Here is a 19,940-nt window from a genome sequence, read left to right on the forward strand (position 1 = left end):
AAAAAAAAAAAAAAAAAAAAAAAAAAACAAGGTAACTAGCACAGAAATGAAAAAGGGGACATAACTACAGACAATGAGGAAATCCAAACAGTCATTAGGTCGTACTACAAAAGCCTATATGCCACAAAGTTCGAAAATCTAAAAAAAATGGACAATTTTCTTGATAGCTTCCATTTACCAAAATTAAGTCAAGATCAGGTAGAAAGATTGAACAGCCCTATATCCCCCAAGGAAATTGAAGCAGCCATCAACAGTCTCCCCTCCAAAAAAAAGACCTGGGCCAGATGGTTTCAGTGAAAAATTCTACCAGACCTTCAAATAAGTGCTAACACCAATTCTCCTCAAACTATTCCACAAAATAGAAACAGAAGGAACATTACCAAACTCATTCTATGAAGCCACAATCACCTTGATACCTAAACCACACAAAGACCCAACAAAAGAAGAGAACTTCAGACCTATCTCTCTTATGAACATTGATGCAAAAATACTCAATAAAATACTTGCAAACCGAATTCAAGAACACATCAAAGATATCATCCACCATGACCAAGTAGGCTTCATCCCAGGCATGCAAGGATGGTTCAACATATGGAAATCCATCAGTGTAATCCACCATATAAACAAACTGAAGGAGAAAAAACACATGATCATTTCCTTAGATGCTAAAAAAGCAGTTGACAAAGTCCAACACCCATTCATGTTTAAAGTCTTGGAGAGATCAGGGATACAAGGCACATACCTAAACATAGTAAAGGCAATATACAGCAAGCCTATAGCCATCAAACTCAACGAAGAGAGACTTAAATCAATCCCACTGAAATCAGGGAAAAGGCAAGGCTGCCCATTGTCTCTAAATCTCTTCAACATAGTACAGTCCTAGCTAGAGCAATAAAACAAGTAAGGGAGATCAAGGGAATACAAATCGGAAAGGAAGAAGTCAAAGTTTCACTATTCCCAGATGATATGATAGTATACATGAGCGACCCCAAAAATTCAACCAGAGAACTCCTTCAGCTGATAAACACCTTCAGCAAAGTGGCTGGATACAAAATTAACTCAAAAAAAATCAGAAGCCCTTCTGTACACCCAAGACAAAGGGGCTGAGAAAGAAATCAGGGAAACAACACCCTTCACAATAGCCACTAATAACATAAAGTACTTTGGGGTGGCTCTAACCAAGCAGGTGAAAGACCTGTTTGAAAAAACTTCAAGTCTCTGAAGAAAGAAATCGAAGAAGACATCAGAAGATGGAAAATCTACCGGACAACCATCCTGAAGATACCTGATAAGCTAGGGCCAGATGAAAGGAGAGGAGGACATCCCCTCTCAGTGGACTCGAAAGGGGGCAGGGAAGGAGATGAGGGAGGGAAGGAGGATTGGGAGGGAAAGAGAGAGGGCTACAGCTGGGATAAAAGTGAATGTATAAAATTATTTAAAAATAAAAAATATATTTAAAAAAATCAATAAATTAGAATCAAAGAAAACCATTCAAAGAATCAACAAAACTGGTTCTTTGAGAAAATCAACCAGATAGACAAACCCTTAGCAAAACTAATTAAAAGGTAGAGAGACCCTATCCAAATCAACAAGTCAAAAATAAAAAAGACATAAGGACAGGCAGCAAGGAAATTCTATATGCAACAAAATTTGAAAATCTAAATGAAATGAACAATTTTCTTGATAAATTACATTTACCAATGTTGAATCAAGATAAGTAAATAAATGAAATAGTCCTATATCCCCTAAGGAAATAGAAGCAGTCATCTTTTAATTATTTTTTGAGAATTTATTATTATTATTATTATTCACAATTTATTTACTTTTTATCCCAGCTGTAGACTCCTTCCTCATCTCCTCCTGGTACTACCCTTCCTCACCCTAGCCTATGAGGTCTCATCAGCACTGTCTGGATCCTGTTTTTCTGTGACTTATTTATGGCCACCTCACCACGGGGAGTTGATCAAAGAGCAAGCAACCATGTTCCTCCCTGTGACTGCCCCTGCTCTCCTTACTAGGGAAACCCGATGGAGAATAAGCTGCCCATGAGCAACAACTGAGAAGGGGGTTAGGTCCTCTCCATGCATGGTCCTTGGTTGATTTATCAGTCTCTGCAGTCCCTCTGCCCCAGGCCAGATTTTTCACTCTGTTGGTCTCTTTGTGGAGCTCTTGTCCGCTCCAGGTCTTTCTATCTCCCCCTTCTTGCATAAGATTCCCTGAACTCTGCCTAATGTTTGGCTATGAGACTCAGCATCTGCTTTGATACTCTGATGGATAGATTTTTCCTTTTTATTTTTATTAATTACAGTTTATTCACTTTGTATCCCCCCTGTAGCTCCTCCCTCCTCTCATCCCAGTCCCACCCTCATTCCCCCTGCCCTACCCATGTCCCTCTCCAAGTCCACTGATAGGGGAGGTCCTCCTCTCCTTCCTTCTGATTCTAGTCTATCAGATCTCATCAGGAGTGGCTGCATTGTCTTCCTCTGTGGCCTGGTAAGGTTGTTCCCTCTCAGGGGGAGGTGATCAAAGAGCAGGTCAATCAGTTCTTGTCAGAGACAGTCCCTGTTCCCATTACTATGGAAACCACTTGGACATTGAAGTGCCATGGGCTACATCTGTGCAGGGGTTCTAGGTTATTTCCATGAATAGTCCTTGGTTGGAGTATCAGACTCAGAAAAGACCCCTGTGCCCAGAGTTTTTGGTTCTGTTGCTCTACTTGTGGAGATCCTGTCCTCTTCAGGTCTTACTATCTCCCCTTTCTTTCATAAAATTCTGCACTCTGACAAAGTTTGGCTATAAGTCTTAGCATCTGCTCTGATACCCTGCAGGGTAGAGCCTTTCAGAGGCTCTCTGTGGTAGGCTCCTGTCCTGTTCCTGTTTTCTCCCTCTACTGATGTCCATCCTCTTTGCCTTTCTGAATGGGGATTGAGCATCTTAGCCAGAGTCCTCCTTCTTGATTAATTTCTTAAGGTGTACAGATTTTAGTATATTTATCCCAGATTGTATATCTAATATCCACATATGAGTTAGTATATACCCTGTGTGTCTTTCTGATTCTGGGATACCTCACTTAGGAGGTACCTCACTTCCAGTTCCCATCATTTGCCTGAAAATTTCATGATTTCCTTTTTTTTTCTGAATAATATTCCATTGAGTAGATGTACCACAATACCACAATTTCTGTATCCATTCCTCCATTGATGGACATTTGGGTTGTTTCCAGGTTCTGGTTATTACAAATAAAGCTGCTACAAACATGGTTGAGCAAATGTCCTTGTATACTTGAGCATCTTTTGGATATATGCCTACAAGTGCTATAGCTGGATCTTGAGGAAGCGCTATTCCTAATTGTCGGAGAAAGCGCCAGATTGATTTGCTGGGTAGATTTTTTTCAGAACCCCTCTGTGGACTACTCCCTGTCTTATCCCACTTCCAATGTCCATCCCTTTTAACCCTCTGAATGAGGATTAAGCATCTTTGCTAGGATCCTCCCTGCTGTTTAGGTTCTCTTAGTATGTTTATCCTATGCTATATGGCTAATACCCACCTATAAGTGAATATAAGACACGTGTGTCTTTCTATTTCTGGATTACCTCACTCAGAATGATCTTTTCTAGTTCCATCCATTTGCCTAAAAATTTCATGATTTCCTTGTTTTTAATTGCTAAGTGATATTCCATTGCGTAAATGTACCAGAATTTATTCATCCATTCCTTAGTTGAGGGACATCTAGGTTATTTCCAGAGTCTGGCTATTATGAATAAAGCTGCTATGAGTATTTAAATGTCCTTGTATGGTTGAGCGTCTTTCAGATATATGCCCAGGAGTGGTATAGCTGGATCCTGTGGAGCACTATTCCTAATTTTCTGAGAAAGCGTCTAAACTTCAAACCAATCTCAATTATGAACATTGACATTGCAAAAATACTTAATAAAATACTTGCAAACCGAATCAAAGAACACATAATATATGTGTATATATATATCATCCACCACTACCAAGTAGGCTTCATCCCAAGCATGTAGGGGTGGTTCAATACGCAGAAATCCATCCATGTAATACATCATATAAACAAACTGAAAGAAAAACATTCACATGATCATCTCCTTAGATGCAGAAAAAGTGCTTGACCAAAATCTAACACCCATTCATAGTTAAAATTTTGGAGAGATCAGGGGTATAAGATACATAACTAAACATACTAAAAGCAATATAAAGTAAGCCTATAGGCAACATCAAACTAAACAGAGAGAAAATTAAACCAATCCCACTAAAATAGGGAAAAGGCAAGGTTGCCCACTCTCTCCCTATCTCTTCAACATAGTTCTTGAAGTACTAGCTAGAGCAATCAGAGGAGATCAAGCAATGATAGGAGATCAAAGGGATGATAGGATAATAGTATAATAATAGATCAAGGGGATATAAATCGGAAAGAAATAGGTCAAAGTATCACTAGGCACAGATGATATGATAGTACACATGAGTGACACCAAAAATTCTACCAGAGAACTCTTACAGCCGATTAAAAACCTTCAGCAAAGTGTTGGATACAAAATAACAAAATAAACAAACAAAGGAAAACTAGAAGCCCTCCTATATACAAAAGGTTTCTGACTCTTATTGTCTCTGCTTAAAACACTTTTCTTGTAGCTCAGTATCCAAGTGGGTACCCTAATAAGGGGAACAGGGACTGTTTCTGACATGAACTTGATGGCAGGTTCTTTGACCCCCCCTAAGGAGGAGCAGCCTTGATAGGCCACAGAGGAGTACTTTGCAGCCAGTCCTGAAGACACTTGATAAACCAGTATCAGATGTAAGTGGAGGAGGTTCTCCCCTATCAGTGGACTTGGAAAAGGGCAGGGAGGAGATGAGGGTGTGAGGGTGGGATTGGGAGAGAAAGAGGGAGTGGGATATAGGAGGAATATAAAGTTAACAAACTATAACTAATATTAAAAAAATAAAAATTAAAAAAAAAACACTTTTCTTTCTGTTTGGTTGCTGTGTCCAACTTCAGTATGGTAGTTTTTCCTTACATATTATTTTCTCATGTTTGGATGTTATCTCTTAGAAACCTGTTCTCATTTAATGAAAAACTGAGAGAGAGTTGATGCCTAGAGAAGGGGATGTGGAAAAGAACTGGGAGGGGTAGATCGAAGAAAATTCATAATCAGGATGTATTATGTAAAAAAGAATTGTTTTCAATAAAAGAGAAAATGAAATAAAAAGAAGCAATTATTGTGAAAGAAATCAAGGAAGGGCTTATGGAATTACTTGGGGGTAATAAATGGTGAGATTATAGAATTATGGTATAATTTCAAAAGTAGAAAAAGTAACAAAATAAGCTAAACACACTAGTCTAGCAGAAGCATAATTCCCAATGAGCAAAAGTTTTAAAACAGATTTATGCAGATGTGATGCTCATATTTATTTAAAAGAAATTCAATTGGATCTAAAACATATGTGTCCTGTATATAGTGATAATAAGTAACTTCAATATAGGATGCTTAGTCACATTGACAAAACTCCACACAGCATGGTCACCTAATTAAGACCAAAACAATGACAACACCAGTTAACGCTCCATCATGCTTGTGGTAAAGTAGAGCCTTTCCCAATAAACACAGTTTTAAGCCTATAAAAGAGAAAATCTGATTTTAAAGGTATTTTTATTTGAAAATATGATTTTCAAAGTAATAAACACTTTTTACAAAAATATTCAGTGTCTAAATATACAATCTGATTAGGGATTTACGTGTTATTTACAGTTGATTTATCATTCTCTGTTACTATTTATTATCCTACCTCAATTCTCATCTGTAGTTTCTGGTGTCACTTACATTGTAACAATTTTCTTTTCTATTTTGAACATCCTGCCCAAGAACTAGTGATATTGTTACTTCACTGTGTTTAGTTGCTACTAGCTCAAATACATGTAGCTATTCCTGGCTTAGTATTCAAATAACTTTCAATAATGCAGTTACATGACATGACTGAAATTTTGGCTACTTGTCACAAGATATAATTCCACATTAATCTATGTAATGATATGGCAAATTATCTACTACTACTGTTTATATATCATAAGCACATTGATATCAATGAGGTAACAACAATTGTCCCAGTCCTTAAGGTTTAAAAATCTTCATCTGTATAACTGAATTTCATTATAAATTTTTCAGAAGTGACACAACTATAGAATCAATTTAATGGATATGAATTTGTAACATCACATACAAGCAACTTAATGGCACAACTGAAAACCCTAGGAAAAAAAAGAAGCAGATACACCCAAGAGAAGCAGACGGATGGAAATAATCAAACTCAGGGCTGAAATCAATAAGTTAAAAACAAAACTATTCAAAAAATCAATGAAACAAAAAGCTGACTCTTTGAGAAAATCAACAAGATAGACAAACCCTTAGCCAAACTAACAAAAAAGCAGAGAGAATCTATCCAAATCAGCAAAATCAGAAATGAAAAGGGTGACATAACTACAGACACTGAGGAAATTCAAACAATCATTAGGTCATACTACAAAAGCCTATATGCCACAAAATTTGAAAATCTAAATGAAATGGACAATTTTCTTGATAGAGTCCATCTACCAACATTAAGTCAAGATCAGGTAGAAAGACTGAAAAGCCCTATATCCCCAAAGGAAATTGAAGCAGTCATTAACAGTCTCCCCTCCAAAAAAAAGACCTGGGCCAGATGGTTTCAGTGAAAAATTCTACCAGACCTTCAAATAAGTGCTAACACCAATTCTCCTCAAACTATTCCACAAAATAGAAACAGAAGGAACATTACCAAACTCATTCTATGAAGCCACAATCACCTTGATACCTAAACCACACAAAGACCCAACAAAAAAAGAGAATTTCAGACCTATCTCTCTTATGAACATTGATGCAAAAATACTCAATAAAATACTTGCAAATCGAATTCAAGAGCACATCAAAGATATCATCCACCATGACCAAGTAGGCTTCATCCCAGGCATGAAAGGATGGTTCAACATACGGAAATCCATCAATGTAATCCACTACATAAACAAACTGAAGGAGAAAAACCACATGATCATCTCCTTAGATACCGAAAAAGCATTTGACAAAGTCCAACACCCATTCATGTTTAAAGTCTTGGAGAGATCAGGGATACAAGGCACATACCTAAACATAGTAAAGGCAATATACAGCAAGCCTATAGCCAACATCAAACTCAATGGAGAGAAACTTAAATCAATCCCACTGAAATCAGGGAAAAGGCAAGGCTGCCCATTGTCTCTAAATCTCTTCAACATAGTACAGTCCTAGCTAGAGCAATAAGACAAGTAAGGGAGATCAAGGGAATACAAATCGGAAAGGAAGAAGTCAAAGTTTCACTATTCCCAGATGATATGATAGTATACATGAGCAAGCCCAAAAATTCAACCAGAGAACTCCTTCAGCTGATAAATACCTTCAGCAAAGTGGCAGGATACAAAATTAACTCAAAAAAATCAGAAGCCCTCCTGTATACCAAAGACAAAAGGACCAAAAAAGAAATTAGGGAAACACCCTTCACAATAGCCACTAATAACATAAAGTACCTTGGGATGACACTAACCAAGCAAGTGAAAGACCTGTTTGAGAAAGACTTCAAGTCTCTGAAGAAGATACCAGAAGATGGAAAGATCTCCTGTGCTCATGGATTGATAGGATTAACATTGTGAAAATGGCTATCCTGCCAAAAGCAATCTACAGATTCAATGCAATTCCCATCAAAATACCAACTCAATTCTCTACAGACCTTGAAAAAAAGATTCTCAGCTTCATATGGAGAAACAAAAAACCCAGAATCTCCAAAACAATCCTGTACAACAATAGATCATCTGGCAGTATCTCCATCCCTGATCTCAAGCTGTACTACAGAGCAATAGTAATAAAAACTGCATGGTATTGGCATAAAAACAGAAAGGAGGATCAATGGAACCGAATAGAAGACCCAGAAATAAACCCACACACCTATTAATACTTGATTTTTGACAAAGAAGCCAAAACCATTCAATGGACAAAAGACATCATTTTCAACAAATGGTGCTGGTTCAACTGGATGTCTACATGCAGAAAAATGAAAATAGATCCATATTTATCACCCTGCACAAAACTAAAGTTCAAGTGGATCAAAGACCTCAACATAAAACCAGTTACTCTAAATCTGTTAGAAGAAAAAGTAGGGAACAGCCTAGAACTCATTGGCACAGGAGACATCTTCTTGAACAGAACACCAACAGCACAGGCTCTAAGAGCAACAATCAATAAATGGGACCTCATGAAACTGAAAAGCTTCTGTAAAGCAAAGGATACCATCATCAAAAGAAAACGTCAGCCTACAGATTGGGAAAGAATCTTCACCAACCCTTTATCTGACAGAGGACTAATATCCAGCATATATAAAGAACTAAAGAAGCTGAAAAGCAACAAACCAAGTAATCCACTTAAAAAATGGGGAAGAGAGCTAAACAGAGAATTCTCTGTAGAGGAATATCAAATGGCAGAGAAACACTTAAAGAAACACTTAAAAACGTCATTAGTCATCAGGGAAATGCAAATCAAAACAACCCTAAGATTTCACCTTACACCCATCAGAATGGCCAAGATGAAAAACTCAAGTGACAACATATGCTGGAGAGGTTGTGGAGAAAGGGGAACTCTCCTCTACTGCTGGTGGGAATGTAAACTGGTACAACCACTTTGGAAGTCAATCTGGCGCTTTCTCAGACAATTAGGAATAGTGCTTCCTCAAGACCCAGCTATACCACTGCTAGGTATATATCCAAAATTGGCTCAAGTACACAACAAGGACATTTGCTCAACTATGTTTGTAGCAGCTTTATTTGTAATAGCCGGAACCTGGAAACAACCCAGATGTCCATCAATGGAGGAAGGGATACAGAAATTGTGGTATTTTTACACAATGGAATACTACTCAGCAATCAAAAATGAGGAAATCATGAAATTTGCAGGCAAATGGTGGGACCTAGAAAAGATCATTCTAAGTGAAATATCCCAGAAGGAGAAAGACAAACATGGTATATACTCGCTTATATATTCCTACAAGATATGATAAACATAATGAAATCTATACACCTAAAAAAGATAATCAAGAAAGAGAACACGGGGTAAGATGATCAATCCTCATTTAGAAAGACAAATGGGATGTGCATTGAACGTATGACAGGAGTCTATCACAGAAGGCATCTGAGAGACTCTACCTAGCAGTGTTTCAAGGCAGATACTAAGACTCATAACCAAACCTTTGGTAGAGTACAGGGAATCATATGAAAGAAGGGGAGTTAGTATTATGTGGAAAGGATAGGAGCTCCACAAGGACCAAATATATCCTGCCAAAGGGTCTTTTCTGAGACTGACACTCAACCAAGGACCATGTATGGATATAACCTAGAACCTCTGCTTGGATGTAGCCTGTGGTAGCTCAGTAGCCAATTGGTTTCCCATAGTGGGGGGAGCAGGAACTGTTTCTGACAGGAACTGAATGGTAGGCTCTTTGACCCCCCCTCCCAAGGAGGAGCAGCTCTGCTAGGCCACAGAAGAGGACTTGGCAGCCAGTCCTGAAGATACCTAATAAAACAGGGTCAGATGAAAGGGGAGGAGGTCCTCCCCTATCAGTGGACTTGGAAAGGGGCAGGGAAGAGATGAGGGAGGGAGGGTGGGATTGGGGAGGGAATGAGGGAGTGGGATGCGGCTGGGATGCAGAGTTAACAAAATGTAACTAATAAGAAAAATAAAAATTAAAAAAATTAATAGATATGTAAATATTTATAGAAAATGTTTTCTTCATAATTGAAAATGTTATGAATATTTTTACATACTTCCCCAAGTGGGAACTATGTGCATCACATGGCAGATTTCTGAACATCTTATTATTGGTCACTGATCACATGATCTCTTTTTTTAAGAATTGGGTTATTTTATTAAATTTTATTTTTTAATATTAATCACAGGTTATTTAAATTGTATCCCAGCCATAGCCCCCTCCCTCATTCTGTCAAAATCCTACCCTCCCTCCCTCATTTCCTTCCTGCCTCTTTCCAAGTCCACTGTTAGGGGAGGTCCTCCTCCCCTTCCATCTGACCCTAGTTTATCAGGTATCTTCAGGACTGGATGCCATGTCCTCCTCTATAGCCGAGCAAGACTGTTCCTCCATCGGGAGCAGGCGGGGGGTGGTTAAGGAGCCAGTCATTGAGTTCATGTCAGAGATAGTTCCTGTTCCCCTAACTAGGGAAACTCACTTTGTTACTGACCTATCATGGACTACATCCGAGCAGGGGTTCTAGGTTATATCCATACCTGGTCCTTGGTTGGAGAAACAGTCTCATAGAGGACTCACGTGCCATGATAAATTTTGTCCTTTTGGAGCTCCTGTCCTCTCCCGGTCATATTATCTCCACCTAAAGAGATGATCAATGTCCTTAGCCATCAGAGAGATGTAAATCAAAATGACTCTGAGATTTCACCTTACACCCATCAGAATGGCAAAGGTTAAAAACTCAAGTGACAACACATGCTGGAGAGGTTGTGGAGAATTGAGAACCCTCCTCCATTGCTGGTGGGAATGTAAACTTGTACAAGCACTTTGGAAATCAATCTGGTGCTTTCTCAGACAATTAGGAATAGTGATTCCTCAAGTTCCAGCTATACCATTCCTACGCATATATCCAAAAGAAGCTCAAGTACACAACAAGGGCATTTGCTCAACCATGTTTGTAGCAGCTTTATTCATAATAGCCAGAACCTAGAAACAACCCAGATGTCCATCAACAGAGAAATCAATACAGAACTTGTGGTACTTTTACAATGGAATACTACTCAGCAATTAAAAACAAGGAAATCATGAAATTTGCAGGCAAATGGTGGGACCTAGAAAAGATCATCCTGCGTGAAGTATCCCAGGAGCAGAAAGACACACACAGTATATACTCACCTATATAGACCTATAAGATAGGATAAACATACTAAAATATGTGCACCTAAAGAAGATAAACAAGAAAGAGGACCCATATTAAAATGATAAATCCTCACATAGAAAGACAAATGGGATGGACATGGGAAGTAGGAGAAAACAAGTAACAGGAGAGAAACCTGTCACAGAGGGCCTCTGAAAGACTCTACTTAGCAATGTATCAAAGCAGATGCGGAGACTCATAACCAAACCTTTGGCAGAGTACAAGGAATCATACGATAAAAAGAGGAGTTAATATTATCACATGATCTTGACTTTACTGTTTAGACACAAGTGAAACAGGACAATGAAAAAGTAATGTATCTCACAAACAAAATTTGAAAGTTAAACGTGCTATGGAATTTCCAAGGTAAATTAATGGAGCTAGCAAAAAAATCATTCTGAATGAGATAACCAGACCCAAAAGGACAAATATGTTATGTATTCATTTATATGAGGTTTTTTATCTGTTAAATATTGATAATCAGAATACAACTCATATAGCCACCAAGGTTATGTATAAAGTAATGGCCTGGGAGGGAGAAAAATCATCCTAGGAAGTAGAAGTAGAAAGAATAGTTATAGATGGACGGGAGGAGAGATTGGTTCTGGCAGATGAAAGGAAAGAGGGAGAGAAGTGAGTAAGAAAGGAAATGGAGGTATGGACATCTAAAACTAAGGGCCATGTGAGAGGCTCTATAGAAAACCAGTATACTACAAAATATTAAAGATACATAAAAATATAAAAGAAAATGTAATTAGAATCACCAAATAATGGGGGAACCAAACTCCAATTAAATATCTCTAGCCAGAACATGAAAGCTTCATTGTCAAATTAATTGCATATGCCAAAGAGATCCAATTAGAACACTCGAAGAAACCAGGATATTGCCAAGGCTATTGGTTGCTCTGCATAAACTAACTGTAGGCTCTGTTGCTGAAGAGAAACACTTCATTATTCACTGAGCATACAAAAGTCAAAATAAAATTCCATTCACTCTGCCCGTCAGTTGGCCATCAGGCTCAGCATCTGCTTTGACAGTCTGCATGGCAGAGGCTTTCAGGGGCCCTCTAAGATCAGAAAGAAGGAGAGGAGGACCTCCCCTATCAGTGGACTTGGGGAGGGGCATGCATGCAGAAAGGGGGGGGAAGAGGGTACTGGGAGGGGAGGAGGGAGGGGCTTATGGGGGGATACAAAATGAATAAAGTGTAATTAATAAAAGTTAAAAAAATAAAAAAATACACTGAAAAAAAAGTCAAAATAGTGTGTGTTTCTATACTCTTTACCACTATTAACTGGTTTTTATAGAACTAAAGGGTACTCTTCACTCTACTAGAGGAGAAGAGAAAACACCACTACAGCTACGAACAGTGCAATCTATGATGGTGTGCAGCCTGCAGAACACAATGAAGCAATGGTGGCACAAAATCTGTGGAAATAACAACCACTGTCTTATTGGAATTAAGGCCCATTTCTTGATATGTAACTCATGCCTGACAATGCCTGGATAGCCAACAATCTGAGATTAGGTAGGCAATAAACTTAGAAAACAAGCAAATTCTAGTGTTCTCTGAAAGAAACACAGCAATATAATTAACTCCTAATGACATTCTTGTATACACATAGACCAATATTTTTCTCGATTTTCAGCAGAAACACATCATCCTACAGTAATGGGAATAAAGGCAAAAACTCAGAACTGGACATTGCGCAGAGATGACCGATTTTGAAAACTGTCTCAAAATATTCCTTCCTTCAAGGCTTATGAAACACAGAATAGGAGTCAAGGAGACTGTAAGAGCCAGTTATGAAGGAAGACACTGAAACATGAAAGAAATCCACTGAACGTCAGGACTTACATATGTATGAACTTACAGAGAGTCTGTCAGCTTGCAAAATGACTGTAGATGTATACGCCAGAAGTCCTAGTGCCGAGATGGGAAGTAAGTACAAGCCTCACCCCCAAAACAGAAGCTATCTCCAAATTAAAACTCCTGACAAATGAGAATTATTTTTCTGTGGATTTTCACTAGGTAATCAAAAAATATATATATATATAAAGGCCAGCTCTATGCCCAATAACATATGACCAATACAAAACCAATTCAATGGTATTTTGGGAGATTTTATTGTTTCTCAATAATTTGTCTTCACATTTTTTTAACCATACAGATCTTTGTGTATATATTATGGTTTTTGGTGTGTCGATGTCTACATGTGTTTGTTACAATATTTATTTGAGTTTTGTTTTCATTTATTTATTTAGACTTAGAAAACAAGCAAATTCTAGTGTTCTACGAAAGAAACACAGCAATATAATTAACTCCTAATGACATTCTTGTATACACATAGACCAATATTTTGGTCTATACACATAGACCAATATTTTGGTCTATACACATAGACCAATTATTTAATTCTTTGTTTATTACTATTCTGGTTTATTTTTATTTTATTCTTATTTTTAGATGCCTATCTGTATTGTAATGAGATGGAGAGAAAGAAAAGTTATGGATTTCTGTAAGCAATCTACATGTACCTCAACTGAAAAAATGAATAAAGCAAACATGATACAATTTCATAATGTTGTATTATTACTCCGCTGTTAAAAAATAACATAAAATTTGTAGGAAAATTGATGGAAATAGAAAAGTTTATCCTGAGTGAGGTAAGCTGGACCAAGATACATAAATATTCCATGTATTTGCTTATATCTGTATATTAGCTGTTAAATAAATGAGAATAAACCTCTATAGACACAGAGTAGTTAGGAATAGAGGAAGGAACTCATAGAGGAAGGTCTCATAGATCTCCTGGGGGGGAAGAAATAGAATAGATTTTATGAGGGACTGTAGACAGGGAGGATAAAAATAGCAGAAAGTTAAGAAATGAAAAGTGAGATGGACGTTGAGGGAAGGAATGAAGATAAGGACAGCTAGAAATGAAGAGCATTTGAAACACAATATGGAAACCTAATACGGTGGAAACTTCTTATAATATATAAAAGTTATCCTCATGAAGTCTCCAAAGAATGAAGGAAATGGAAGCCCAGTTGGTCATCTGTTGCAAACAAATGAAATTTCTAGTACTGGGGCTTATGTGGTGCTCCTTTTAAACCCTATTTTATTTGTGGTATGTTGGTATAATGTTCTTGTGAAATGTATACAATTTACCATTGTTCATTCCAATGCTGATATATCCAGCCCACTATCTGGTTTCAATCCAGACACTGCATTGTGATGCTTATTCTAAGCATCACCTGTCTCAAATTTGTATATACCTGTTATCATTTGTTCTCTGTATTGCCAGTAAAAACAACTAGTCAATGCTGAGCAATGGAGAGAATAGGGTAGGACATCCTTGCCCAGAGGGGAGGAGAAAGAAAGAGTGGGAAGAGACATCTGAAAGGAGAGGACTGGGAAGTATCAGGAGAAATGAACTGGACCTAAGATATGATTAAAAATCAAGTATAATGAGGAAAATCTAAATGGGTGGAAATTATGCAAGCTTGGAGGTTTAGGATGGAGTAATTATTGCCCAGCATTGTGCTCAAAGTTAACTAAATAAATCCTAGTCTCTGTGTAGTAATTTGGGTATACGGCTTGTTTAGGAATAATTGCTGTTTAACTAGAAGATAAATCAACATTAAATATTAATAATCATCAAGAGGGGTATTTATGCTTCCACCTTTGTTTTACCAACCCTTTAACCGTAGGTAGGAGAGAGAAGATTAATGGAGAGAGGGAGCACAGTTGCCTTTACTTCTCCTGGCTGTTTAGGGTCCATGGGTTCCTTTTGGGCTATACTAATCTCTTTAAACAGAAAATACAGCAATCAGTCTCCTCAAAGCTGCTGAGTTGACATGTTTCTCTCTGTCTGTCTCCTAGAAGCGGTCTCACGGTCTCACGATCAGTCTCTGGTTTCTCTTCTCCTTCTGGGCTCTCATATTTACATACCTCACAGTTCTAGACCACACCTCTTTCTGTGAGGCAGGACACAGGCCTTTATCAGCTGTCAAATACCACACCCCCATGAAGCAATTATCAACTATAGACAAACTAAGGCCCAAACTAAAATCCCACATTTGGGATTAAAACAAAAAAAAAAAAACATATTTAAATAGCATAACTGAGCTTTTAAAGAAACCAAAACTTCCATTACAAAGGGGTTTCATGTCACCTCCTCTTGAGGGGTGAGCAGCCTTACTAAGCCACAGAGGAAGACAATGCAGCCAGTCCTGATGAGACCTGATAGGCTAGGGTCAAATGGAAGAGGAGGAGGACTTCCACTGTCAGTGGACTTGTAGAGGGGCATAGGAGGAGATAAGGAAGAGAGGATGGGATTGGGAGGGAATGAGGTAGGGGGTTACAGCTGGGATACAAAATGAATAAAATAGAATTAATAAAAAATAAAAATTTAATTAAAAAATTTAAAAAATAAAGAAAATTTCCCCCAAACCCAGGATGTGCCAAGACAATAGGTTGCTCTGCCAAAAAAAAGGGGTCCTACTCCTTAAGACAACACAATACACCAACTCATTGAACATAGAGAAGTCAAAATGGTGATACAGATAACCTTCACCCCCGTGTTTCATTGTCTATGACACAGAAAAGTACTTTATAGACTGCCAAAGGATGAGCTTAAACAACAACCCAAACACAAAATATTTTGATCTATATTCAGTCTTTCTGCAAAATATGCTAGGATAATGGTGGCACAAACCTTGATGGAGTAACCAATTATTGTATGATTTGACTCAAAGCCCACTCCACGAGATGGAACTTATTTCTGATGTTACTTGAGCAACAAACAACAAAAAACCTTGGGTTAGTATTGGTCTCAAAAAATGACTCCTAATTATATTCTCTAATATTCATACATCAGTGCCTTAGTAAGCCATCATGGGGGGGTTTCATTTTTCACTCCTGCAGCAGAAAGGTTTTCCAGAGACCAATATCCAGCTATTATGCAGAGAGAAAGAGAGAGAGAGAGAGAGAGACCTTGGCACACACAACTCTAAGTGAAGTGTTTTCATTGATCTCCTCATCTCAGACCTTAGGGAAACCCGAAGATGAAGCAGAAGGAGTAGGTGAGACAGATAAGACAGAGGGGATAAGGACATCAGGAGAACTAGGCTCTTTATAACAACTAAGCAATGCTTACGTGAAGACCCAGAGACTAAAATAGGAATCACAGCCTACAGAGGCCTACACTAGGTCCTCTGCACATACACTATAGCTTTCAGTTTAGTACATTTATGGCACTCCTAAATGTGCAAACAAGTAAGCCTCTGATTCTTGCACATTCTCTTGGGACTCTTATTTTTCTATTGTCTTGACTTCTCCAATTTTGATTTGCTGGGTTTTTTTTGTTTAACTTATTATATTTTATTTTGTTATGGCATAGATGCCTGCTCTTTTCTAATGATAGACAAATAATGAATGGATCTCTGGTGAAGGAGGAGTTGGGAAGGAACTGAGAGGAGTGGAGGAAGGGAAATGTATTCAGATAATATTGTATGAAAGAATCAATGTGTTATAAAAGGAAGACAAAGACTGTAAAAGTTCATCTTATAAGAAATATCTTATTTACAGTAAAAAAAATCCTTAGATTTGATAGAGACAAAATACATGTACTGCAGAAATTAAATCCAACTCTCCAGTCAAGTACTGTTAAAAAAATATACTATGAATAATCATAAAAAGGATGTGTGAAATTAAAGCTTTAAATGAATCCTACATGTGACTGAGAATGTTTGAAAACAAGGAAGTGGTACTCAAAACACTGTGTTCACAGTGAAATGAAACAGACTATTAATTTCTGTGCAAGGTGGCTTTCCTGGGGAACAATATCTGCAATGAAAAAAATGTCGATCAAAGATGATTTCAATGTATAGAACATATCCTTTCAAATGGAAATAAAACAATGGGAAACACTTAAATTTCTAATAAAGGAACAAAAGTGTACCCCTTTCTTCTCTGCAGTCTTTTTTCCACTTTTTTAGGTATTACAGACTCCTGTGAACAGGTTGGAAAGTTCTACAAAAGCATGTGTTTACCTGTCTCATTGGAAATCTCATTGTCTGCACAAGGAGTGCAGTCAAAGCAACAGACAGCCTTTCCTTCCTGGGAAGCTTTTCTGAATCCAGGCCTACAGCTCTCGCTGCAGACTGACCGAGGAATCTGAGAGAAATGAAAGCTATTAGCAAATGCTGACTTTTGTGAAATTTTTGAGTAAATAAATACTTTCTGAATATCATAAGTAGTTAATTTGCCAATACTTGCATTTAAAATTAAAGATAATGATTTTGATATTACTAATTATGGCAGATTTTGGTTTACACAGCCCACATGATCTAATATATAAAGCTGTTGTTAAGTATAGGTCATTAAACTAAATGTTCCAGAATGTCATGACTTGAGATTCAACGTGTCTCTACAGTTCCTGGCTACTAAGAGGAGCTTTTATATCCAATATGTTTATGATGATGAGGACTTTGCAGAGCTGGAATTCGTCATGGAAACAAATCTAATGCTTTTCTGTGAGGAGTTTTATATAGACATTTACCTGAGGTAGGAAGAGTCACCACAAAATGGAGCTCAGTATTTCATTGGCTACTGTCACAAACAGAATGAAATAAGATGAAAGGTGAGCAACCATATTCTTTAATCTATGATTCTGGTCTGTGATTGTGATGTCAACCCCTCCACTGGCTCCTACAGCATTCTTTTCCCACCATGATATAACACATACTCAAAGTGTCATCCAAAGCAAACCTGTGCTTCTTTCAGTTGCTTTGGTTGACTGTTTATGTGAAGTACAAAGCAAGTATAATACATGTGCACACACACACACACACACACATCTGTCATGCTATTCTACCTTTTCAGTGGTTGACAAAACAAAAATAACACTTTAATTTTCACTGATATTTCTTCAGCTGGATGACTAAATACACTTCCTATCAGTGGTTTAAGGCAGTTTCATAACAGACACTCTATTCATAAGAAGTGTGTGAGCATTTATAAAATTTAAAACTAAGGGTTTTTACTGATTAGATTCAGAGAATGAGAAAAAAAGTCTATGTTGCCTATTTTTATGTGAAGCTTCTTATTGGCAGCTGAATATTAATTGGTACAAACTGAGTTTCCAAGGATTATTATATTCTGAGAATCATTGTTGCTTGTATGAAACATCAAAGCAGTGAGACAAATCACAACTCACCTTTGTAAATTTTACTGGCCATTCTATTAGATGCTCAGACAAAGAGAACTGTTGCCCCTGGGGAGCATTTGGAGAAAAAGTTCCCACTTTCACTTTTAATCCCAGACCCTTTGGAAAATTCCAAAAATTGAGAATATCATACTCTGAAACTATTTTTTTCCTTCCATCTATTAATGTGTGACCTCGCACATAATTTTTCAGTAGGGTATTCTTTAGGAAAGGTAGTAGCTAAAAGAAATACAGAAACATTTGTTGATGTACACTTGAGATACTAAAAACATTTTTTAAAGTAGTACAAAGAATCTCAGTTGGCACAGCCATATTCACTGGAAATGGCAAAAGTCAGGGAGCCAGCACAGCTGTTTGTCACAGTTCCAGCAAACCTGAACCTAATGATGCAATTGCTGTATTTCTGTCTCTCACTTTTAGGTTCTATTCTCTATGTGTTACATTCTCAGGGATGTTCTGCAATATGATTAATTCTATGTCTTTTTCTGAGAAAATTATGCCTGAATCATTTTAGGAAAGTCCTAGACTTATTATCCGTTCAGCTTTTAAGGAAATAACTTTGTTTGGCCCAATTTGAAATATCTTTCTTAGGTCTTGGAGATTTGATGAGCACAGATAAAAACAAAGCTAGGAATTTCTAAGTGAGACGACTCCAGGAATGTTCTTTTGGTATCTTTAGCTAAGCATACTCAAACAGTATACTTGTACCAGGGTAAAGTTAGCAATAGTTGACAAACTATGACTGGTTGGGAGAATTGGTAACAGATTCAAAGCCTCTTTTTACAATATGTGTAGAGCTCTCTGAAAATGTAGTTTAAAGATAGGAGATCATACAGGCTACACTAGTGGAGGAATAAGATAGATTGACTAAATTAACCTATTTCTTCTTAATAGCATAGATTGTAAAATGATATAAATAAAATGAGTTAAGTATTAGTAGTGGCTATTCATAAAAAGAACAGTTCCATTTTTGTCTATTTGTCTGGAGTACCCTAAAACTACAATTTCTGCCAGCCTAAAAGCAGGGCATCATATAATAAATGTGTTTGCTTTCAAACACATTCTTTAAAATCTGAATTGGTTATAGGGTTGATAATAAATATAAAATCTGTTCTATTTGTACTTTCAAATGATGACTGAATTTGTAACCCCAGACACATAAAGAAAAATTAAACATATATCCAGAGTCAAAATTATACAATCTGTATGCCACAATGAATCATTAGTCTGCCTCTGCTGTGTGAAACCTGTTTAAATAAACAAGCAACCTGACTGATAGTAAGAATTTCAAGATACTCTTGACCACCATAACTGACTCATCCCTTCCTCATCAATTCCTTATCTCCTCTTCTGGAACCATGTCAAATGCTGTTGCTGGTCCTCAACATTCAGTGTTTTTGAGCACTCATGATAAAAACATCTGTAAGGGAGACATAAGATACATGGATTTAAATGCATTAATTTTTGAAAATCTCATTCTGTTCAAAATAAATCATTTAACTAAACACACTAAGATAGCAAGTTATGTGAATTAGGCTGATTCATTTTTTTTCTGAAAAGCTAGCCACCTCTTTTAACATTTGAAACATATTCAGAGCTTTCTTCCCTAAAATGATGCCCCTGAAGTCTAAAGTGCAATTTCAAGTTATCCTTAACTTCATAAGCCTCTGGTAGTATTTAGAAACATTGTAACCCTTAATGCTCT

At 37.3% G+C, this 19,940-nt stretch overlaps 1 protein-coding gene across 1 annotated transcript in view; it reads right to left on the reverse strand.

The window, feature by feature from the left end:
- The window catches only part of LOC129685866 (vomeronasal type-2 receptor 116-like), a 42,484-nt gene that overhangs the window by 6,502 nt on the left and 16,042 nt on the right, over positions 1 to 19,940 (reverse strand). Inside the window, exons 4-5 of the mRNA XM_055619377.1 lie at positions 18,227 to 18,454; positions 17,061 to 17,184 (exon numbers count right to left, since the gene is read on the reverse strand). Coding sequence (XP_055475352.1) covers positions 17,061 to 17,184; positions 18,227 to 18,454 — 352 coding nt within the window. The remainder of the gene's footprint in view (positions 1 to 17,060; positions 17,185 to 18,226; positions 18,455 to 19,940) is intronic.

Source organism: Psammomys obesus, unplaced genomic scaffold (assembly GCF_907164565.1).
Source record: "Psammomys obesus unplaced genomic scaffold, mPsaObe1.curated_primary_1811, whole genome shotgun sequence".
Classification (NCBI taxonomy): domain Eukaryota; kingdom Metazoa; phylum Chordata; class Mammalia; order Rodentia; family Muridae; genus Psammomys; species Psammomys obesus.